General features: G+C 35.0%; 1 protein-coding gene across 4 annotated transcripts in view; it reads left to right on the top strand.

Annotated features, from left to right (window-relative positions):
* The first annotated feature begins 950 nt into the window (after positions 1–950).
* LOC113516721 (transcription-associated protein 1) overlaps positions 951–24,848 on the top strand; it is a 42,983-nt gene continuing 19,085 nt past the window's right edge. For 2 of the 4 annotated variants that reach the window (XM_052901910.1, XM_052901909.1), the window contains exons 1-28: positions 951–1,375; positions 2,091–2,396; positions 2,844–3,038; positions 4,342–4,508; positions 4,899–5,134; positions 5,672–5,876; positions 6,170–6,358; positions 6,753–7,026; positions 7,470–7,724; positions 8,312–10,126; positions 10,200–10,398; positions 10,873–11,108; positions 11,338–11,578; positions 12,258–12,459; positions 13,057–13,390; positions 14,168–14,329; positions 14,960–15,211; positions 15,755–15,954; positions 16,178–16,248; positions 16,835–17,040; positions 17,601–17,774; positions 18,984–19,181; positions 19,487–19,633; positions 19,990–20,241; positions 20,701–20,949; positions 21,558–21,671; positions 22,261–22,481; positions 23,158–23,250. In XM_052901910.1, the coding sequence (XP_052757870.1) occupies positions 1,229–1,375; positions 2,091–2,396; positions 2,844–3,038; positions 4,342–4,508; positions 4,899–5,134; positions 5,672–5,876; positions 6,170–6,358; positions 6,753–7,026; positions 7,470–7,724; positions 8,312–10,126; positions 10,200–10,398; positions 10,873–11,108; positions 11,338–11,578; positions 12,258–12,459; positions 13,057–13,390; positions 14,168–14,329; positions 14,960–15,211; positions 15,755–15,954; positions 16,178–16,248; positions 16,835–17,040; positions 17,601–17,774; positions 18,984–19,181; positions 19,487–19,633; positions 19,990–20,241; positions 20,701–20,949; positions 21,558–21,671; positions 22,261–22,481; positions 23,158–23,250 (7,340 nt within the window). In that variant the 5' untranslated portion in view covers positions 951–1,228. The remainder of the gene's footprint in view (positions 1,376–2,090; positions 2,397–2,843; positions 3,039–4,341; positions 4,509–4,898; positions 5,135–5,671; positions 5,877–6,169; positions 6,359–6,752; positions 7,027–7,469; positions 7,725–8,311; positions 10,127–10,199; positions 10,399–10,872; positions 11,109–11,337; positions 11,579–12,257; positions 12,460–13,056; positions 13,391–14,167; positions 14,330–14,959; positions 15,212–15,754; positions 15,955–16,177; positions 16,249–16,834; positions 17,041–17,600; positions 17,775–18,983; positions 19,182–19,486; positions 19,634–19,989; positions 20,242–20,700; positions 20,950–21,557; positions 21,672–22,260; positions 22,482–23,157; positions 23,251–24,848) is intronic. The other 2 variants (XM_052901912.1, XM_052901911.1) reach the window with 1 other exon arrangement.

Below are 24,848 nucleotides of genomic sequence, written 5' to 3'. Positions count from 1 at the left end.
TATATCTATATACTTATAATAAATCTATAGAGAGGTCAATTCTATACAAATATATTTCCAAAATATCAAAGGGTGATTAGTGATCGATACTGATGCCAAAAATGCAATCAGTAAAATTTTTGTGTCTCTGTCTGTATGTTCGTTATAGACACAAAAACTACTCGACGGATTTTCACGGAACTTGGTACAATTATTCTTCATACTCCTGAGTAGGTTGTAGTATACTTTTCAGAGCAGAGCAGTAAAGGGAAATGTTAGGAAAACGGGAGAAGTTACTTCATTTTTAAGCTTCCGTCGCGTGTGCAGCATTATTGGTCAATAATATTATGTCCATGGTACTGCTCATGTCTATAGGCGACGGTTACCACTTTCCATCAGGTGGGCCGTTAGTTTGTTTGCCATTCTAAGTTGTATAAAAAAAAAACTTTTTAAAATGTAAAAAATGTCCACTTGTGCAAAGCCGGGACGGGCTAGTTATTTATAAATCACTCTATTAATTATTATAAAATAATCAATCAGAAATACAATAATTCTTAGTAACTTTTTCAATTGGTATTGAAAATTAACATATATAACTCCGATTTTGCCTCACTTTGGTAAGAATTATGTTTCAATTTTCAAAAACAATTTACCAAAATTTCAACTTTTCTTACTGATTATATAAAAAGTTTTCTGCTACAAAATAAAACGTAGGTCATGGAATAATATTTTTATTGAATAATATTCTTATTATGAAAATTTAGATACAAAAATTTTGCTTCGGAATAAAAAAAATAGCAATTGATGGTGTTTTTTTTTTGTCTTCATTTTACAAATTATATTTGCATAAGAAGAAAGGAGGCAACTATATTATTTACAGTTTTTATTTTATCAGTCCTTCTATGTAGTTCCTTGTTGTTAGCTTTAGACATATTCTCTCTAATCTGTGTTACTTGCTCTGTGGCACAAAAAATTATTGCTTATTAGATGATATTATTCTTCAAGTTACTTTATGTGCTTGTAATCTTAATTTCGGTTTTTTTTCTGTTTATGGAATTTTGTTGTTGTCGGTTCAAACAGTAAAGAAATTAAAATATTTTATAATTTGTCTCAATTATAATATTATCATTAAGCTATGACAAAGTGAATAGCTCTGTTTTAAAAATGCGCCGAGTTTAGAGTAAAAGTGCTTCTTAATTTATGCCGAAACTATTCGTTTACCATGAATTTTTAGCTAAATTATCACAATATGATGGCTGCTATGTCTTCGGGAGGTCCGGGGGATCCTCATACACAAATGAATACGTACCGCAGCTATGTGACCATGCTAGCCGACCCCGGTGCTAAGGATGAAATAAAACTCAAAGCTGCGCAGGAGCTCAGTGAAAACTTTGAGGTATTTATATACAATAATATTTATCTAATATAATAGAAGGTGGAAAAGTATTTTCCTTTCATTCAACAATATTTTAAGCTATATTTTAGTTGGGCCTCTTTTCTGTACTACCCTCTTTTCTCGTCAAATGTTTACAATATTTAGTCAGTGAGTACCCCTAGAGCTTTATTTATGATCAAATATTGATTACTTTTTATGATGCATATATGACCAAAGATGTAAATATGTCTATAGGCGACGGTTACCACTTTCCATCAGGTGGGCCGTTAGCTTGCTTGCCATTCTATGTATAATATGTAAAATTCACAATAAAAAACCAGGTTTCCTCTGCTCATAAAATATAATCAATGCAATACATAGCCACTTCTGTTTTCTGCTATATTCTAAATAGTTGCCATCTATGTTTGTCATCCTAACTTGTTTCCTACATACTTCTTATCCTGCCTTTTCTTTTTTCAAGGTATCCTTTTCATTACAATAGAAAAATATCACTGTTTATTTTGCATACATATTTTGGTTTCATTTCTAAAATTTAATTCACTTGTCTGTTTTTTATTACCTATTTCTATCATATATATGTTGAATTGGGTATAATAAAAAAAATCAATACATAATATAATACCTTTTTTACATTGATATTTTGATTAAGGACATTCTTTATATTTGTTTTATTTTTATAATTGATAACATGAAATAAAGAAAAATATGTTTTTAGGTCATATTAAGTTCACCACAGTACCCTCAGTTCCTAGATCACTCTTTGAAGATATTTTTGAAAATATTGCAAGATGGAGAGCCACATTTTATAGCTGAGTATAATATACAGCAAGTGAGGAAACTCATATTGGAAATGATACATCGTTTGCCAATTAGTGAGACTCTGAAGCCTTATGTTAAAAGTATTCTAATACTTATGTTAAAATTAATGGAAATTGAGAATGAGGAGAATGTTTTAGTCTCTTTAAAAATATTTATGGAACTGCACAAGCAGTATAGACCAGCTTACAGCACTGATGTGGATGTTAGTATTACATTTTATTTTAAGTATATTTTAAATACATAATCAAGACTTAACGAGATTTAAAAGCCTTTATAGATAAATAGTACCTAAATAACTGCTTCTTTATTGCTGATGTTTCGACATAGATTGCACCATGTTGTGGTCCTGTCATGGTCTTGTCTGGTATTATTTATCTGTAAAGGTTTTTATATTGTGTTAAGTCTCAATTGTGTATTTAAAATATCTGTAAACATCAGGAAAGTTTAAAATTAACTATTTTTATTTTAAGTAATTGATATGCATGATACTTTGATTGTTATGATGATTTATGTAATGTCTCATTACATTAATGTTTTAATTTATAGCAGCTGCTGCTGCTGCTAACATTAATATTATATGATAAGTATAGTTAGCTTTCATTTTTTAAATATTTAATCATGGATACTAATATGTTTTGTCCAATTTTAGATACACAAATTTTTGCAATGGGTAAAAGGTATATATTCTGACTTGCCAAACCATTTGCCAAAAATATTTGAACCAAAACCTACAATACGAGTGAAGGACTTATCTGAAGTAAATATAGATCAGCTCTTGCAAGAAACATATACTACTACTCCAATACATACTGAGAAAAAGTTACTGGATGGTAGTGTTGTTACTGTGAGTATGTAGGATTGTATTTGTTTCAACTACATTGTTTTACCACTAGTATAAAAAAAAAAACAGTAGTAATGTCTATGTTATATCTCTAACTTAACAAATGTGTCTTAGGTCAAATTAGAAAAATATTTTTCAATATTTCATATAAAATGTACAGTCATTAGTATTAAAACTTTATCTGAGAAGTCTTACTTAGGGTGATTACATAAAAAATATGTGAGAAATGTGTATATATATAATATAACTGAAAAAGACAACACAATATGGGTTAGTGATAATTATCAATACAAAAATCTTAAATATATATTTCATATGAATATGTAAAATAAATACATGTAATAAAATTTATAGTTTGATATTATTGCTTTTTATAAAATTTACTATAATCCATAAAATATTGGTGTAGTAAGTAATTTTACCAAAGAGGGTTGACGTCAGGCAGGTGGCCGGTCGTAAAACTAAAAACCAAATCTTTTTGTAATATGGATAAAACCATATTATGCCGACCCCAAATGATTGAGATAAAGGTAGGAAGATGATGATGATTGGTGTAGTAAGTAATCTTTTAAATATTTAGTTTTCTAAAAGAAAAAGAAATATTTAAAAAATTACTTAAGTTAGTAGATTGGGAGATTTTTTATTTAACAAGTTTTAGGTTAGAACTATTTAACAGACAGGACAGGCAAAAAAAAAAGATTTACATAACCATCTTCTTGACCATATTCACAAATAGTTATCTTTAATTCTAAGTTGGTGCAAAAATACAGATTATCAACATTGACCAACACATAGTCTACATAAAAGAGATATAATAGACTTAGGCAGCCTTTTGGAATAATTGATTGAATCGAAGTTTAATGGGCATGCTATAAGGTCATTACAGACAATTTTATGGTGTTTCTGACCTCCACCATTATTGACTGCAAATTTAACAAGAGATTCGCCGCACTAATTACTCATGATCCCTACATAAGCAAGTATATGGATACTAATATACTAATAGATAAGTATATTAAAACTATGTCCAGATTTTTATCTGAACACTTTCTTAATTTTGATTTTATATTTAAAATAACGGTACTCCGAGATCGGTTTTTAAACTGGTTTCTGCTCAGTAATTGCAAATAACTTAAAGCATCTGAGAATATGTTCTGTTTGTGTTTCTTTTGTTTTTGATAGTTATATATTATGCTTGAGTGTATTTGGAAATATCCAGTCTGGTCTTATATCAGGTGAGTCACGTATTTGTCTTAATTCAGCATTCCCTTGCCAACATTAATAGTTTTAATTACTTTGTTTACAGTATAACCTAATACCGCGATCGGTATTATCGTTGAAAGTGATACAAGAGCTGCCAATTATTGTAGTACTTATGTATCAACTATACAAGCAAAATGTCCACCAGGAGGTCAGCAACTTCATACCTCTAATAATGGAAACAATAACTTTGCAACCTGCTGCAACACATAGGTACTCTATATTATTTGCTTTATTTTAAATGTATAAAGGATTGACAACAGCTTCGAATTATTGTTTATTATTATGATTTTTAGTGCTATTTCAACATTTTCTACTTAAGCATGTTTAATATTTCAAATAGCTATTTTTAATTTATTTTTAAATATTGTTTAATACTTTTTTCTGGTAGAAAGATTTACAGACAGAGACTGAGAGCTAGTTAATGGATTGGTCTCATCATATTTAAACCTGACATCCAAACAGCAGATCGGATTATTGTTCTATAAAGAACAAATTGCCAATTAGTAGACTAGAAAAAGAAAAATAAAAATACTTTTTTCTTTAAACCTAACGATGTAAAAAAGGAATTTAATAATATTTTAAATGTTTAAATATTTTTAGACAATCTGCATCATTCAATAAGGAAGTGTTTGTTGACTTCATGGGTGCACAAATAAAAACGTTGGCTTTCCTCGCCTACATCATCCGTATATATCAAGATACTATAGCTAATCATGCCAATTTGATGGTAAAAGGCATTATTGGCTTGCTGACACTGTGTCCCCCAGAAGTGGCACATCTTCGAAAGGAGTTGGTTATTGCAACTCGTCACATACTCGCAACCGATCTACGTACCAGTTAGTATAACAATGCCATTTTACTCTTTATCTCCATAACTGATACCACTGCTACGTTCCCAAATCACAAAATTTATCTGAACTCTGTCTCGATAATTATATTCAGATCGTTCATACCGAAGTGTGGCAAGAAGTATGGCAACGTTAGAATCATTTATCAATTTTCATATATAGTGAACAATTTTCAATATTTCTGATTGACTATTTATAATGTAAATTATATGTAGTACTTATTAAATATTATTAAATAATATTTAATAAATACTTTAATAGCAAATGAAAACCTTTACAACTATAACTACCTAATACACTGACTGCTCTATCAGAGTTTACAGTTCTTAACAATATTATAAATATGAAATGAGTTTGTTACTTCTTATCCCTAACCTTAATTTCTTAAGTGTGAACTCGATTAAACATGGTATATATGTAGTGTTTTGGATGGAAATTGTCGTAGGCTGCTTTTATACCTTCTATCATCTTTTACCAGTCACGCAGAAGAAGTTTCTGGTATGAACTTGTGTTTTTAATTTACAGAATTTGTTCCGTATATGGAAAGACTATTTGACGAGGATGTCCTATTAGGTGGTGGTTGGACTGTTCATGAGTCATTGAGGCCATTGGCCTATTCTACATTGGCAGACCTTGTGCACCATGTACGCCAACACTTGCCACTGTCGGACTTAGCAATAGCGGCCCACCTTTTTTCTAAGAATGTGCATGATGAGAGTCTTCCAACAAGGTATGTGCTAATAATGAATGAATCAACCATTAAGTCCTATCTTTAAAACGATAGGTAAAAAATCGGATTGGCAATGTGTAAGGAGATTTTACCGAGTATTATACTTAGTATCTGAGTATAATTTTAAATTAAGATTTAGCCAGAGGCAAAGATCTTTTGAGCTGTCATGGACTAAAAAATTAACCTGCAATGAATGGGCAGTTGCGACATCCATTTAAATACGTGTTTGTCTCAAGTTAAACAGTAATAAAAATATATGATAATTATGTAGAATGTACTTCTATGTGTTGTAGCATCCAAACGATGTCGTGCAAGCTGTTGCTGAACTTGGTGGACTGCATCCGCCAGCGGTCAGAGAGCGAGGGTGCGGCGGCGGGCGCTCAGCCGCAGGGTCGACAGCTGCTCATGCGCATCCTCGAGGTCTTCGTACTCAAGTTCAAAACCATATCCAAACTGCAGCTGCCTGCACTTATGGCTAAATGGTAATTTTCTATCGTTATTTTTTAAGTTAGTCTACATCCCATTGCTGCGCCCAACTAAGCTCTAAATGAGAGAAATGCGAAGACTCAGGTTGTAATTAATGAAGAAAATTTCTTAACGTTCATATTCACCGAAGAATAAGAAACTTGATTACAGGTACTTTTCGCTTGTAATTTGTTAATGGTTTTACCGCTTAGTTTCGATATATAAATCTTTTGAGAAACGTCTAGAAACTTCACTTATTACTTATTAAAAATATATGATAGTTTTACGACCATAATTGGCCATAGGTAATAATCTGTATTACATTATATTTGTATATGTATTTATACTGTATTTTATATGTGTACTACAAAATGTTTATTTGAATACTGTTATGAACTTTGTTGTTATCAGTAAACAAACGACTCCTGGCGCCAACGGAGGTAACGGCGCGACACCTAGCACCCCAACTACACCAGGCCCGAGTACTTCCACTGTCGACATAAAAGTAGAAGATGATAAGCCAACAGCTGACTTCCTTGATAGCATTTCGAAACCGGAGGAGAAATCAAAAATTGGTTTTCCAACCTCTCAAATGAACAATCTTAATGTCGGTGATTATAGAACGCTAGTCAAAACTTTAGTATGTGGCGTCAAAACTATTACTTGGGGATGCGCCTCTTGTAAAGTGAGTACATGATATTTTTTTTTTTATATTCCACTTACGCACAATGGCCCAAATGAGAGGCTAAGCGCGGAAAATAGTCTTTTTCACATTCACATTCAATATACTACTTGAATACTTGTTAGTCATTCCAAATGTCATAAAAAAGTTATGTAGGTATATCATAATTACTCGGTATTTATATACATAAATTCATTATCCACATTTGTTCTTATTGTAGCCGTATGTAAAGATAATCATTATGAGAGTGTTCTCCCCTTGTTCAAGTAAATACGCGAACAATTTTGTCTGTTTTTTTTGTATTGTTAGTCTAATTTCACATTTATATAATCTGTAGCAAATAACTTGCAAAAGACAATGTACTGGGAACTTTTGTATGTAAAATTGTTACTCTATAGGACGTGGTATGAAAATTATATTCCAATTACTCGTCGGTATGTATACAGACAACGAACACTGAGGGCGCGGCGGCAGCGGCAGCGGCGGCGGCAGCAGCGGCGGCGGCGGCGCCGGCCACGTCGGCGAAGCAGTTCGACGCGCGCGAGACACTGGTGTTCATCCGGCTGGTGCGCTGGGGGCTGCAGTCGCTCGACATCTACACGCTGGCGGCGCCGCGGCCCGCGCAGCCCGCGCAGCCGCCCGCGCAGCCCCACGTGCGCTCCAAGGAGGAGAAGGAGGTCCTCGAGCACTTCAGCGGCGTGGTCAGTACACTTTCGCACCCAGTCTTTTTACAGTTTTTTTTTTACTTTTTTTATACAACTTAGAATGGCAAACAAACTGACGGCCCACCTGATGGTAAGTGGTAATCGTCGCCTATAGACATGAGCAGTACCATGGACATAACAGAGTATACTATTTCACCCATGATACCCCCCATGCGGTGCCATTCCTGAGGACTCAGATGTTATTACTCTGTACCCTGTAAATTCACGCCATATCCAACCCTCCAAACCGAAACACAGCCATGCAAATACAACTGCTTCACGGTAGAAATACGAATGGGCAGAGGTGCCCAAGCAATCGACTTTTGTACAGTCTCCCAGATTTACTGATATATATCAGTGAATAGACAAATCGAGAGTTCTCCAATTATTATATTGTATTCTATAGAATCGGAAATTGTAACATTGAAATTATGCACTGAAACTCCTTGTACAGAAATTATGTAGGCTTCCTCTAATTTGCGGATTTTCACTTGAATGATATATCTTTAGAAAAAGATATAGTATATCTTTTTGCTTTATGAAGTTAATGTTAATTGCTTAATATTCTGTTATGTTCTTTACAGTTCTCCATGATGAATTCACAGACCTTTCAAGAAATTTTCACAGCTACCATATCTCACATGGTTGAAAGAATTAATAAAAACATGACGTTACAAATAATAGCTAACACATTTTTGTCAAATCCAGCGACTTCACCGATATTCGCGACTGTGCTAGTTGAGTATCTACTAAAGCGAATGGAAGAGATGGGAACTAATGTTGAACGATCTAATTTGTATTTGAGACTCTTCAAACTAGTGTTCGGCTCGGTTAGTTTGTTCCCCAACGAGAACGAGCAAATGCTGCGACCGCATCTCCACAGTATTGTCAACAAAGCCATGGACTATGCCATGACGGCTAAAGAACCCTACAATTATTTTCTTCTTTTGCGTGCCCTATTTCGGTCAATAGGCGGCGGTAGTCATGATTTACTATACCAGGAGTTTCTGCCGCTATTACCCAACCTGTTAGAGGGATTGAATCGTCTCCAAAGTGGTCTTCATAAACAACATATGAAAGATTTGTTCGTCGAACTGTGCTTGACTGTACCAGTTAGACTGAGCAGTCTGTTGCCTTACTTGCCTATGTTAATGGATCCGTTAGTTTCCGCACTGAACGGCTCCCACACGTTAATATCTCAAGGTTTACGTACTTTAGAACTTTGTGTGGATAACTTGCAACCAGACTTTTTGTATGAACACATACAACCTGTTAGGGCTGATCTGATGCAAGCTCTTTGGAGGACTCTACAAAATAATGAAGTTGCAAGGATAGCATTCAGAGTTCTGGGAAAGTTTGGCGGCGGTAATCGTAAAATGATGATTGAACCACAAAGGTTGGAGTACCGAGAAACGGATGCTCCACCACCAGCCATTCAAGCTTACTTCCAAGACCAATCAAAACCAATCGACTTTGAAGTGGATAAAGTGATAGAAACAGCGTTCTCAGCGTTAAAGTCGAGTACGACCGATCCGTTCTACCGGCGGCAGTGTTGGGAAGTGCTAAGATGCTATCTAGCCGCGTCGCTCAATTTAGATGATGACAGACAAACGCTACAGAAGCTATTTAATCACCCTAGTTTTGTTGATGGTAAGATCCAATCTCAGAATGGTACACCATATTACAAATGCTCCAATTCTATAGTAAGGAATACTCATCGTACGGCATTAACTGGTATGTTCGTGGCTGCCGCCATTAAAGATTTGCGCAACGATGTACTCCCCACCATGGTCTCGTTAGTAAGGCATTACACGATGGTGGCCATTGCACAAGAGGCCGGACCGTTTGCTGGCACCGAAGGTCCCAAGGAGGGTCTCGATGCTTTAGTTCTGGTCGATGCTATTGCCGTTGTTATGGGGCATGAAGAGAAAGAATTATGCAAACCAGGTCACTTGGCGCTAGTCTTGATGATTGAAACTGCAGCGACTGTGCTCGGGAGCAAGGAAAGAGCATGCCGATTGCCGTTAATGGAATACCTAGCCGAGCGAATGTCGGCACTTTGCTACGAGCGAGCTTGGTATGCCAAACTAGGCGGTTGCATCACTGTCAAGTTTATGTTCGAAAAGATGGCACCTGAGTGGGTGTACAAACATGTGTTTACCTTTTTAAAAGCGGTGCTGTTCGTGATGATGGACTTGACAGGCGAAGTTTCTTCTGGAGCTATAGATATGGCTATAGTAAATTTGGAGAGATTAGTGCGCGTGTGTGTACTAGGCCCTGGAGGGCAGGGTGTGGAACCTGACGGAGAAGTAGCAGCAGCTAAAGCCCGAGCCCTCCACGACGTACTACAAGAACTTGTGTTACAAGTGACTAGCTCTCACTTACTTGTCCGACAACAGGTATGTGTTTATAGATTTTTTTTTAATGTTAATTAAATTGAACCTGATGTCTTTTATATGAGTTTCTTTTTAGGCAATGAAATCACTGGAATTAATAGCCGAATTACAAAATAAAACTGTAACAGAGGTAATGGATCCTCATAGAGAGGTATTAGCTGATATAATACCACCAAAGAAGCACTTGCTTCGACATCAACCTGCCAATGCCCAAATGGGACTAATGGATGGAACAACTTTCTGTACTACGTTGAAACCAAGGCTTTTTACCATCGGTAAGTGTATACTTCTAGCTGTCTGTTTTGATAATTACCTATATTAATTGTTGAGTTTGCTCTTTTTTTCTATTTTATTACATAAAAATGTAATTCTGCCCTTTAGTACACAAAACATGATAACTGGGAAAAAGTGCGTCTCATATACTTCTATATACAATATTGTCAAATTTACCCTTCTTCCCGTCATATCGTGCATAGTTTGGCAGGATTGTCACGAACTTATTCGCATTTGATAAATAATTTAATGATATGACAAAACCCACGCGATACATGTACTAGTGAGTGAGACACGCTCTCAAAAAAATTGTCTATAATCATATTCTTTTTGTATTGTCCCACTAAACCGCAGCTATTCACTATAACGAATTTAGTCTTTTACTATTTTATCGTTTACAATAAAGAATAAATATGACAATATGAGACTTATAATTAGAAATTATCTCAAAAAGACTAAGAAATTATCTATTTCAGATTTAAGTATAAACGAACATAAAATATTCTTCCGCGAGCTATTATCACTATGCGAAGCGGAGGACACAATGTTAGGAAAACTGCCGTGCTATAAAGGCGTTAATTTGGTCCCTCTTCGAGCATCTGCTTTAAAAGCACTAGCGGCTTGCCATTATATACAGGACAAGCATTGCAGGGAGAAAATATTTCAAGTATTATATAAATCATTGGAAAAAAATGATCAGGAATTACAACAGGTAAATATATTGTACAAATTATTTATCTTGCTTTCACATTTTTTTTATAATGCAGCTTTCAATTTTTTTTATTTTAAATGAAAGAAATAATTTATTAAATAAGTACAACAAACTGATTTTAAAATCTATATGCTCTTTAGAGCCAATTTTAGAGATATTAATACGCAAAATCGATAGCGATATTTATTTATTTAGAGATAGTTTTTGTATATATAATTTTCTTTCCCAGGCTGGTTTTGAATGCATGCAGAAATTTTTATCTGGCTTCCAAATTGATATGGAAATGGTGCACCCCGTTATGAGACCTTTGTTACTGACACTCGGCGACCACCGAAATCTCAGCGTAAACGGCGCCAAGAGGCTCTCGTATTTAACTCAGTTGTTTCCGTCAACGTTCAGTGAAAAATTATGTGAACAGTTGCTGCAACTACTCAGAAAATTACTAGATTATTCAATACAAACTGATAGAGGTTGGTAAACAATTAATTTTGTAATTCTGCGTGGTAATGAACTAAGAGTATGATATAACACTACTCTTAGTTATATCCAAGAGTTGTAAAAAGCGTCTTTAAAAAGTAAAAAAATAGAGAATAACCTCGAAATAAAATCCTATACCATGCCGACTTGGCATTTTTTCTTATGCAACTTAGAATGATAAACAAGCTGACGGCCCACCTGATGGTAAGTAGTAACTGTCGTCTATAGACATGAGTAGTACCATGGACATAACATAGTATACCTTATCGCTCATGATATCACTCATGCATTGCCATTCCTTAGGATTTAGGTGTTATGCTTCTGTAATTTCATTACTATATCTTACTTTTGAAACACAACCATGCAAACACAACTGCTTCACGACAAATACGAATGGGACAAACAACTTTTATACAGTCTCCCTCTGGTGATTATGATTTATAATTAATTTTGTGATATCTTGAGGCGACAAAACAAAATATAAGTTTGAACGTAGAAAATAATTATATTATAGAAAATAATAAGTAATGGTATCGCTGTATAAAATCAAATTTGTTGCATTGTTTCTATTGTTTATTTTACACTATTATAGTGTAAAATAAACAATTCATTAATTCGTCATTATTATTTGGAATTACAAAAAAATCAATCATTTTTATCTTGTATTTTCAGGTGGCAATTTCCTTCAAAGCGTATCTAAAAACATGGAGAATGAGCAAAAAATAATCATTTTAATAGGAATATTCCATCAAATCCCCGCTGCTTCGCCGCGTTTCATAGATGTGCTGTGTCGTCTCATATTTCATACAGAGAAGGCTCTCATGATCGAAGCTGGCTCACCATTTAGGGAGCCACTTGTTAAATTTCTACTCAGGTGTGAATCTACGCTTTTTACCATACCATATTTATATAGTTATATATTTATCGTAGTTTGTTCCTATAACATTAATATAGTAGCATGAGCAAATTTTTTAAACATGAAAAATTTGCTAGACATGATGAAATTAGTTGGCAAAAAGTTTTTTTTTTTGTAAACAATATACAACTATGTTTTTATTTATGAAACTTGGAATGGCAAACAATCTTATGCTTCGCGTACTGCAAAGTGGCAATTTTTGTCATCAGATATTTGTGTATAAGTAATTATAAATTCATTTGATAAGTAAATAACCTAGTAAATAAGCTCTATCAGTCTAAAAATAATAGAAGTGGAAATTGGTTGTGACTGAGTTAGTCAGTGGATGCTGGTGTCATTATCATGCATGTGATTTGAACATATTTTGCAACAACGGATATACGTAAAATATTTAATATGTAAAAGAGGGTTGACGTCAGGCAGGTGGCCGGTCGTAAAACTAAAAACCAAATCTTTTTATAATATGGATAAAACCATATTATGCCGACCCCAAATAATTGGGATAAGGGTAGGAAGATGATGATGATGATTTAATATGTAAAATATTATTCACAGGTATCCTAAAGAAACCCTGGATCTGATTTTGAGTGATAATAATATTAAAGACCAACAGTGGAGCAGATTTCTCGTGTTCCTAGTAAAACACCCGGAGGCCGGCGCCGCGTACAGGGAAACACTGCAGACGACTAAAAAGTCCCGCCTCATGCAATTGTTGGCGGCTAACAGCGGCGGTGCTGCGGCCAGTCTGCCCCTCGCCGATAAGGCCGAGATGCAATTCCAAGCCATCCGCGTTATATCACTCTTGATTAAATTTGACAACCAGTGGCTTGCGAGTCAGCATGATCTGATTGAGCTATTGAAACGTATTTGGTGCAGTGATCAGTATCATGTAAGTTTATATTTTTTTAAACCTACATTAATAATTTTAGATGTGTTAGCTATAATTAAAGTTGGGTGTAATTATTTAAAAAATATTTGATACAGCTCATTTTTTCAGTAGTCATTATAATTGATATCAATTTGTATGGTGTGTGATAAGTATTGAACGTAATATTTATTGACACAAATTATTCTATGCTTAGGAATAATATATAGAGTTACTATAATTAGTTATAGTAACTCGTTTACAAAAAGAACCTTGAAGTACGTTATGCCTTTTCTAATAAATCAATTTCCAATTTCTCTCAGAAATGAAATAATGCATAAAAACATAAATTTTAAACTACGACATTATTTCCTAAATATCAGTCAGTCATACATACATCAGTCGGTCTTTTTGAAACCGAAACAGCAACCGGTATATATGCTAAACCACACTCCAGCTCATTTACGTACACACACATGCAATTAATGTATTAATTAACTATCCAAAATATCAAATAAAACGCTGGTACAATCATTGTAAGATATATGTATTTAAAATGGTATTTGCATTCATAACATTTTATGCGATAAAGATATCCTTACTATAACAAGTCACAAACTATATTGGAAAAGCTTCTATAACATATACTTGCGAATAAGATTGTAAACAGGTGTATTTAGGTAATAAATACCTACTGACAATTTTTCAGGCACACGGTAGAACTGGGCAATAGTAGTTGTTTTATCAGTGTTATGTATAAGGATATAATTATGTAATAAATAATTAAAATAATTGTTTCAGGAAATACACAAAAAAGTGGAGAATGTAGACTGCACTCATTGGAAGGAGCCCAAACTAATTGTGAAGATTTTGTTACATTATTTCTGCCATCATACTTCCAATATTGATTTGTTGTTCCAGTTGCTACGAGCACTGTGTGATCGGTTTATACCAGACTTCCAAGTAAGTAATATTAATTTTGCAAACCACATACACTCATCGATACTTGATTTCTGGTATTGAAGAGATAGGAAAGTGCTCTTACCATTAAGCTAACTAGTCTTTGTACGCTCCTTTCGAATTTATCATTCAGTATATTTTATTTAGAGCATGTGGTTTAACTTAAATCGGATTTTATTCTAGCAGCTTGGCATGAAATATTTCTAATTTTTTTAAATATAAAACTCATAAAATCTCTATGTGGACCATAATTTTGAAAGGATCATGACCATTTATTAAGTGTATTATTTTTTTTTTACAACTTAGAATGCCAAACAAGCTGACGGCCCACCTAATGGAAAGTGGTAACCGTCGCCTATAGACATGAGCAGTACTATGGACATTAACAGAGTATACTGTTTCGCTCATGATACCCCCCATGCGTTGCCATTCCTGAGGACTCGGATATTATTTCTCTGTACCCAATAAATTCACGCTATATCCCACCCTTCAAACTGAAACACAGCCATGCAAACACAACTGCTTCACGGTTGAAACACGAATGGGACAGAGGTACCCAAGCAATCGAATTTTGTACAAAGTCTCCTTCTGGTATAATTACATTGAAAATATTAATAATAATTTTTTTTTTAGTTTCTTCGAGATTTCCTTGAGAACACAGTAGCTCAAAACTATACTGTTGAATGGAAACGCTCGGCGTTCTTTCGCTTTGTGGAGCATTTCTCTAGTGATACCATGTCGCAGGATCTGAAAGCCAAAGTACTGCAAATGATATTGATACCATGTTTCGCGGTTAGCTTCGAGAAAGGACAGAAGATTGTTGGCGGACCGCCGGCACCTTATCAGGATAACCCAGACAATGTTGTTTCAGTATTCATCAACAATGTAAGTTACAATTAATAGGATATCATAGGATAGGTAAAGATCACAAATAAATCTTTTTATATATATATATATATATATATATATATATAATTCGATGACAATTGCAATTACTAATACTACTATATTATAAAAATATTATTGTTGTGTCCATCTAAATATCTTTCCAAATTTCACATAACTTGTATATTTTTTATATTTTTTTAAACATATAGAATGCCAATGCAAACTTTTTGTAGTCCTAATAAAGAGTAACAATTCCATTATACATTATTATGTTATATTTCAGCATTTTTAATGAAAGTTCTGTCTACTTCTTTTTTTTTTTCGAGATCAAACAATGATCTTCGTATTTTAACAAATTAACATAAAACAGTATTAAAATATACATATAAATCTTCCTCTTGAATCACTGCATCAATTGATGAAAGACCACATTAAAATCTGTTGCGCAGTTTAAAATATCTGAACATACTGACGGCGGGAAACAATTTTGTTTTATATGTAGTGATAAAGAATATTTTATGATAATGTATTTTTATTCAGGTAATTGACCCTGAGAACCCGTTCGCTTGTTCGGATGCTGTTCGCATATCACTACTTCAATTCGCATGTCTGTTATTGGAGCAAGCCTCTGCTCACATACATGATGCGAACAATAAAAAACAAGGGAACAAACTGCGCCGGCTTATGACTTTCGCCTGGCCTTGTTTACTGGGGAAAAATTATGTTGATCCTGCTACTAGGTAAGACAGTGTATTGGTTAGAAAGTTAACATATCAAATACATATTTATAATAATTTCTTAGTATGTATGTTGCTTAGAACATAGTTTTTTATGTTAGTTATGATTGATTTTTTTTTTATACTTATTTTGGAAGTCTATCTATGTATCAATAAGATACATTGTGCAAATGACAAATTCCCGAAGTAGTTTGGTGGTAATATTAAGTCTTTTTTTCATTTACAGGTATCATGGTCACTTGCTATTAAGTCACATCATTGCAAAATTTGCAATACACAAGCGAATCGTCCTTCAAGGTTTGTTATGGATTTGTTTAAATTTAAAATTGATAACAAAAAGTTAGGACAGAGAAATTGAGAGTCTATTTTAGTATGTTGAGAGTCGCAAGGAATCATGATAATAATTTTGGGGCCACGATATTTTTATGTTTAAAAAACATTAATATTTGATACCAAGATGCAATAGAATGTTAAGGACGATTCCATTTAGATCTATTGAGACGATACACTATTTAAGGGTTTTATAATATTATAATTGGACTAAAATTTACACTTAGGATTTTCTCTCATCAGATTTAAGTCTGCGAAAATCGTACAAATGTATGGAGACATATTGTTAATAGACAAAATGTCCCTTGTCTATGCAGTCAATATTGTAGGCAATGGGGAGGTGTATAGTTAGTTTAAATAGAAAGGTAATCAAGTTATAACAAATGCTGCCTAAGTGAAATGAAGAATAAATCGAAATAGTTAACGATTTTTGATTTGTACTACATTTTGACATTAGTAGATTGTTCTATGGTCGGGTCAATTGTTCGTATGCTTACATTGTCATTTTAAACTTAAATAGTCCATAATGATGGTTGGTTTGTTTGGTGAACAGTATTCCACAGCCTGCTGAAAGCGCATGCGGTGGAGGCAAGGCTGGTGGTGCGGCAGGCGCTAGAGATTCTCACGCCGGCGATGCCGCAACGCATGGAGGACGGGAACACTATGCTCACGCACTGGACTAAGAAAATTATTGTCGAGGATGGACATTCAGTGCAGCAGCTGTTTCACATATTACAACTCGTCGTCAGACATTACAAGGTGTGTATTGGGTAATTGATATTGATTTCTTAGATATTCCACAGTTATAGACTATCTTAAGCATTTTTATTTATAAAAAAAATAGAGTAAATGTATACGTTGTTGTAAGTTGTAATGGGCGAGCTATTTCAATTTTTAATACAATTTCAAATTCCCATTTTTTTTTGGATCTCATAAAAACGTAAGTAAAAATTAAAACAAACAGTAATACAAAGTTAAAAATGAAATCGAAGTAAATAAAAAAAGTTGGTGACCTAAGCCTGATTTATGTTCATTCTCATCTATCACCCTTCACTGGTGCTCCGCCAGCGTATCCCGTTAGCGCAGGCGGAGTTACCATACCATTTTCACCCATTAAAAAAAAATGCCTGATTTATGAATTGTTTAGAAGGTTTTATCGTGTTTGAATATTACAGTATGAATTATTTAGCATATCAATATAGAATTCGCTATTTTATTTGAATTTGGTATTTTATTATGCAAATTGATTTGACACTTTTATGATACATATTGTTACACGTAGTGTCATTAGCAGCGTTATTAATTGTCGCTCCGTATAGGTATACTACCCGGTTCGCCACGCACTGGTGGGACACATGGTGGCCGCTATGCAGCGGCTCGGATTCTCAGTGTCAGCTTCCCTTGAGCATCGCCGCCTCGCTGTCGACCTCGCGGAGGTTGCGCTTAAATGGGAGCTACAGCGCATACGAGATCATACCCACGACGATACCGTTGTAAGTTTTTTATTATACCACAAATGTGATGATGTTTTGTTGTTATCTCTCATCAGCGACATATGATATGTAAAAGAGACTTCCATTTATAACACGCCTTATGTAACTAGTAAATAAGTTTATAAAACAATTTATATTAAATATATTATTACACAATAGTTGGATAGATTGTGTATGAGACGTGATGATAATGTGTCCAGTCAAATATGAGTCAGAAAAAAAGAGTTTATTGATACTATAAGTATCATTGGCAAACAAGCTGACGGCCCACATAGTGGCTGATTCTCGTGCATTCGAATTCTAGAAAAAATTCGAATTTAAATATTCAAACATCGAGCGAAAATCAATTTATGTTATTCTGATGATTGTATGTCGATTAGAAATCTTAACTTATGATGAGTTAATTGAGTTGCTTCGAGTGGTCTTGAGCATTATAGACGAATAATGTCGATTCGAACCACGACAAATAGCAAAATAAATGTTTGGTTTTTATGCAAATTCAAGTTAGTTGTCATTTACAAATATGTATTATTATTTAGAATAAAACATCCACTTTAAAAAGGCAACAAATTCTTTTTGATTTTACTTAATTAGTTAAAAAAAATATATTTTTGCATTGTAATGGGTCAACTCAAGAAATATTTAATCGATTGAAAAAATTCTTTCACATTTACAATTAGGAAGCTACATTGTAATTAACATGGGCTGTATTTAAAAAAAATCTTATTCTTCTATCTTTCTATCCATGGGAAGCGAGGATGGATCATTGGTTCAAAATATGTTAGAAGAATTAGCTGTATTTGCAGATGTTAATAGAGAAAGGATACGAATCTCTATTTAGAGATTATGTCGGAAAAAGAAACTGGCCTTCTGATAGAAAGTGTTAAAATGGACAGCGCCACAGATCTTATACAATGTACTATTATGGTACTTGTCATGAGTTGCCATTCTTGAGAATTATGATTATAAACATGTCAAGCTGCTTTACCTATGTAATATCCATCTAATAAATTATTAATATCCATAAGCGGTTTGATTATTTTTTTTATTTAACTTAGAATGGCAAACAAGCTGTTGGCCCATCTCATAGAAAGTGGTAACCGTCGCCTACAGACATGAACAGTACCATGGACATACCATAAATACTGTCTTGTTCATTATACCCTTTATACAAAATCTATGCTTGATTTATGAATATGTTTTTTACAGGTTGCTACATCCCCGAGTGGGGCGACTAAGCGTATCTCGGAGGACAGTTTGAGCGCAGGAGAGGCACGAAAGGCGTTGAATACTGGGTGGGCCAGTCCACAGGCCAGCACATCACGGCTCGAACCAGATGCCGCCAAGCCACTGGAGCGACACCACGTCGACGTCGTCGTTAACCTGCTGCTCCGATTGGCTTGTCAGGTTTGTCTTTATGTATTGTGGCGCTCCTTGTATTTTGTATATTTTTTTCCTTATGTGTTATTTCGTTTTACCAGCTTTTGTCTGCTACTTTTGTACGTGTAAATGTTAAACCAATTAAATAAACTACGTGGCGTATCAAAATGAAACTTAATATCATCGAAAAGTTATATGTGAATCTTTTTTTTAAATACGTAACAACAAATATTTTGAAAGTAAGTTATTTAAAAGAACGATTGATCTTTATTATTCCGTTCTCAATTCTTGTTTTAACTTAAAAACAGTTTAAATTTGAATTCGTTTTATAGGTGAATGAAGGTAGCGTGGCAGGCAGCGGCACGGGAGGTTCCCCCGGCGAGCAGCTATCGAGGCGATGCGTCTTGCTCCTGAAGGCGGCGCTCAAGCCCGACGTGTGGCCACACCTTTGCGAACTTAAACTTGCTTGGCTAGACAAAGTGAGTCATATTTAGGTGTTTAATAAACGTGAAAGGGAATTTATTTATTTATTTATTAATAAAATTATAATAGCGAATACGCATACAGCCTGTCTGTGTCTTTACACGGTCACTGTAGCCTATGAACGTTTGCCAAAATTAACCAAACCGTTATTTGTTGTCTTTTGATGCTTTAATGGCTCTACAATTATAGCATTGATTTCAAGGATTTGAAAATGTTTTTTCAAAGTTGGTGATGTGCAGATGATATCTCTGTCGTTGATAATTGTAGACTAGGTGGACTGTATGTTTGTCGCAGTCTTTGCACAAAAAGCTTGCCTGAAAGACATGTGTTTAATTGACTTTCTCTATGTTAGGTATTTTTTGCGACCGTGGACACGAACGCGGCGGCATGTGCTAATGCGTGCACAGCGCTAGAACTGCTCGTGTTTCTACTGGGCGTGTTGAGGCGCGAACAGATCCTCGCCGCACTTAAGCCGCTGCAGCGCGGCCTCGCTGCCTGCGTCTCGTCCTCAAACCACAAGATTGTCCGCTTGACACACAACTTTCTGGCCAAGCTCACCACTCTATTTCCAACTGAACCGACGGGAGCTGCCCAGTCTTCCAAGGTAAGTGAAGAACTTTAGTTAAATTATATTCACTTACTAGATTGGATCGGTTATGCTATATGAGTTTTTTTTTTTCTAGTTCAGTTTATGTACAAGATTTGCAATAATTTGTTGTTTGACTGTTTTTTTTTCTTAATTATATTAAGAAAAAAAGTCTGTAACCCTTTCAGACCTGAACGATACGGGCGTGAGTTGTAACTTTAAAAAATTCTAAAACCGCGCGCAATTCATTTTTACGAACGAAGCTGAAATAACGTGATAGTGAGATTCTAAACCAGCCAATAAGAAGTAATTTTAGCGGTTAGGTGGGGCAGTAGTCTCGTGCGTGCCGGCCAGATGGCTTGGCTCCAAAACACGAAAATATATTTAATCTGAAAGAAAAAAATTTTGGGTCTGAAAGGGGTAAAAATGATAGGCATGCTATGCTATATGTTGTGATGTACATATATACTGGTGCAGTACGAGGAGCTCGAGACGCTGTACGCGTCGGTGAGCAAGTACGCGTTCGAGGGGCTGGCGGCGTACGAGAAGTGCGCGGCGGGCGGCGGCGCGGGCGCGCTGCTGGGCCCGCTGACGATGCTGAAGGCGTGCTGCGCCGCCAGCGCCGCCTACGTGGACCGCCTGCTCATGCCGCTCATGCGCGTGCTGCAGCGCATGGCGCGCGACCACGTCGCGCCCACCCCCGACGCCGCCATCGCAGACTTGCTCGTTAGTACTACACCTTTGTATTACGAACATCTCGCCGATCCGAGCTGTAGGTTATGGGCCCAGTGACCCCGCGAAGTTCGATGCCAGTAATTTGTTGTACGTTGTCGCTTTCATTTCATTTCATTCAAATTGTTGAGATGGTTGGATGGAAAAATAGACGAGAACTTTTAATATTTCTTATATTTTATTTTATTACATACTTTAGACATGCAACGCAAGTGACAGGAAATCAGAGAGCGAAATACAATATGACGTGCGCAGAGTTATTCTCAAAGTGATAACAGATGGCGCTACGTAAATTACATAAATATGATTATTAAATTTAACATAATTACAACACAAATTAAGAGTTTCATTCTAGGAAATACTTCCAATAGAAATTTATTAGACATTTAACATATTCGTTGATATGAAGATTATGTCAAATTCACTTAAAATCAGCTTTGAACTAAATTTGGTACACCAAAGTTTTTCAACTTTAGTTGTTTCACCACTGGTAAAATAGCACCATCCTCATTTTATTTAATAAATAGGCAGAAACGAAACAATTATATTAATAAACATAAAGTATACTTTATAAGTTGTATAATTTTATTCTTTTATTTCAGATTATGGCAATTGATTTACTCAAAGCTCGAGTCCCTGTTATGCAAGTAGATACGAGAAAAACATTCATTGGGACTATTCTAGTCGGTCTTATTGAAAAAACTACTGATGCTAAGGTATGTACACAGAAAGTATTAGGTATTTTAAACTGTTTAAATATACCTAATTTTAAGTAACTTAGAACTATAGTAGTTAAAAACATAGAGGGCAATTTCTAAGCTTATTCAAAGATTATATAAAATGTAAATAAAATATATTTTTCACGTTGTCTATTCTTGCTACATTGCTTAGCATAAGAAAGCTATTGTGAAATGCTTGTACTTCAATTTTAAAAGAAAAAAGTATAGTAGTATAACATAGTTCGTTTGTGACTATTCAGATGTTGGCGGCGAATTAAATCATCGCGTCCAACATGTTACAAGCATACGATGTTTCATACTTCCTGTGGAATACAGACCACATATTTTATTTATAGCTTTATATAAGATTATTATTTACCAAATTTGAAATTGATACACTTCCCTTAAGGGTCCTGGGGGTCCTGGTCTTTTAAGTTCCATTGACCAATATACATATGTATATTTCCAATTTCCTTTCCTGGTTTCCTTTGTCGCCTACACTTCCGAATATTGTAGATAAAATACCAACTATCCTGTTTATCTCTTGATATATCTTTCGAATACTATTATATTCATTTGGCTACAGGTGATGAGGGCAATAATTCGTTTGGTCGAAGAATGGGTAAAGTGGAGGGGTACAAGTGGCGCAGGCGGTAGCGGGAGTGCGGCAGCGGGTGTTGGAACTGCACCCTCACTGCGGGAGAAATCTATCCTGCTAGTCAAACTCATGCAGTACGTGGAGAAACGATTCCCCGACGACCTCGAGCTGAACGGACACTTCCTCGACATTGTTAATTATGTTTACAGGTACAATTAATATAAGCTTTTTTTTATTTTTTTTTTTATTCAAATTATTGTTGAGGCTTTAGTACACCGGAGTGACTATGCCAGCCTCATAGGGATTGTCTGAAAGTCAGTATGTCAGTCCGTCAGGGACACCTTTACCCACAGATATAGCCGTTTTGCATTGCGACAGCCAGGTTGATCCAGTATTAAATTGACATTACCGTTATATAATGGCATATCACCCAGATTCCGCTGTTTCAGGTTACAATTCCGGCCACATTCCACCAGCAAATGTAGAAGATCTTCCACTTTGTCACAATACATACAATTTGGTGATTGATTCATTCTTATAAGATGATAAAATTTGTTGAGTGAAACATGACCAGATCGCATCCTGAATGCTATCACCAAATACGATCTTGAGACTTGTTGTTTGAAACCAGGGTATTAATGAAGGCATTTGCTGTATAGTTTTATACCATATCCCCTTTGAACCTGAACAGTTTTCAAAGTGGTTTCTCCATTTCGTGACACAATCACTCTTAATTCTACAAATGAATTCATTTGCATAAGAGTTACAAACAATTTCTGTTCCTCAATAGCCTGTTTGGCTGCCTGATCTACTGTTTCATTCCCTGGCACTCTTATATGTGATGATATCCATTTAAGTGTTACGGCTACATTTCTCTGTTGTAAGATACATACCAGCTTTAAGGCCTCATAGGCTATCGGCATACCTCGTGAACCCGAGACACACCGAGCCAAGTGATGGAGGGCACTCTTTGAATCGGTCAGTATAACAATTTTTTATATATTTAAGGTGACAGCGTATGCCAATGCTTTAGCAATTGCTATCAATACAGCTCTCATTATATAGATATTTTTATTAAGTTTCCACAACATAGTTTTTCCAAACTTCGAATCAAATAGTGCCGCCCCTACACCTCGAGAATCTTTTGATCCATCTGTATATATTTTATGAAATTCCTGATAGTCCGTCTTTAACATATACATAGTGAGATATTTCAAAACAGAACTATTAATATTACGTTTTGCATTGTTGACATCTTTAACATCTAAATACAAACAGGACTTCACATCAATGGATGTAACCGAGTTATTTAAACTATACATATCAAGTAAAGGACTTCTGTGGATATTCTCTTCTTTGAGGCTTTTGTGTACATCAATTAAGATAGGCTTTGTTTTACTATATCAGTAGTTACAGTTATTTGATGATAAGTTCACTACCGATTGCATGGTTTGGTTATTGGAGACAGAAGCCACTCTCAACCAAAATTTGTACCCCAGCCAATGCCTACGCACAAACAGAGGAGGGAGAGCATGTTCGGTCTCCATTACATGAATGGGAGTGCTTTTAATAAAGCTGCCACATATTCTTAAAGCCTTATTCTGTACAATGTTTAATTTATTAAGATGGGTTTTGGCGCCAGTTGCATACAGAAAGCTAGCATAATCTATACGGCTTCTAATGAGCGAGAAGTAAAGTTTACGCAGATGTATTGGATGAACCCCCCATGAGTTTCCTGCAAGCACCTTTAGAATGTTCAATAATTTGTACCTTTTTTCACATATTTCATTTATGTGTGTACCTAGATATTTAACTTTTTTTAATAACTGAAGAGGCTTTCCATTAATATCAATGGTAATATTAGATGTCTTTCGAGATCTACTAAAAATACATACATTGCTTTTTGATTCAGACAACCACAAACCTATCCTTTCTAAGTAACTGGTCGCTTGTGCGAGACTGTCTTTGATATCGTTTTCGGTATTATGAATCTCCTTATTCTCACTGGTTTTATACAGTACAAAGTCATCAGTATATTGGCTAACAGTTACTTTGTCAATACTTTTACTCATTTCCATAGTAATAATATTGAAAAGCAGTGGCGATAATGGATCTCCGTGCGCGAGACCGTTTCCTGTATAACGTACGAGGCCTTCATTACTTTCATTTGCTATGACTTTAAAACGTCTACTAGATAGGAAATTCCATAGATATTTACCAATTTTGTTGCCAATCCCGATTCTTTCCAATATTATTATCATGGAACGAATGTTTACATTATTATAAGCATTATCAATATCTATAAAACACGCAATAGTTGACTTATTATTCGTAAATCCAATCTGAATATCATTTACTAGTCTGGTAAGGTTGTCTAAACAAGATTGTGCTCGTTTGAATCCCACTGTAGATTGTGGAAAAAGATAGTTATTTTCTACATACCATTCCATCCTTTTCATTAGAATTAAGTGAAATATTTTGCAAGGACAGACCATTAAGGATATAGGCCGTAATGACGAAGGATGGTCAGGATTGCGGCCTGGCTTCAAGATTGGTATTATACTTATATCTCGCCA

Source organism: Galleria mellonella, unplaced genomic scaffold, assembly GCF_026898425.1.
Source record: "Galleria mellonella isolate WM207_F2 unplaced genomic scaffold, CSIRO_AGI_GalMel_v1 utg83, whole genome shotgun sequence".
Classification (NCBI taxonomy): Eukaryota; Metazoa; Arthropoda; class Insecta; order Lepidoptera; family Pyralidae; genus Galleria; species Galleria mellonella.
The sequence above is the reverse complement of the archived record's forward strand: the minus strand, read 5'-3'. Positions and strand labels throughout refer to the sequence as shown.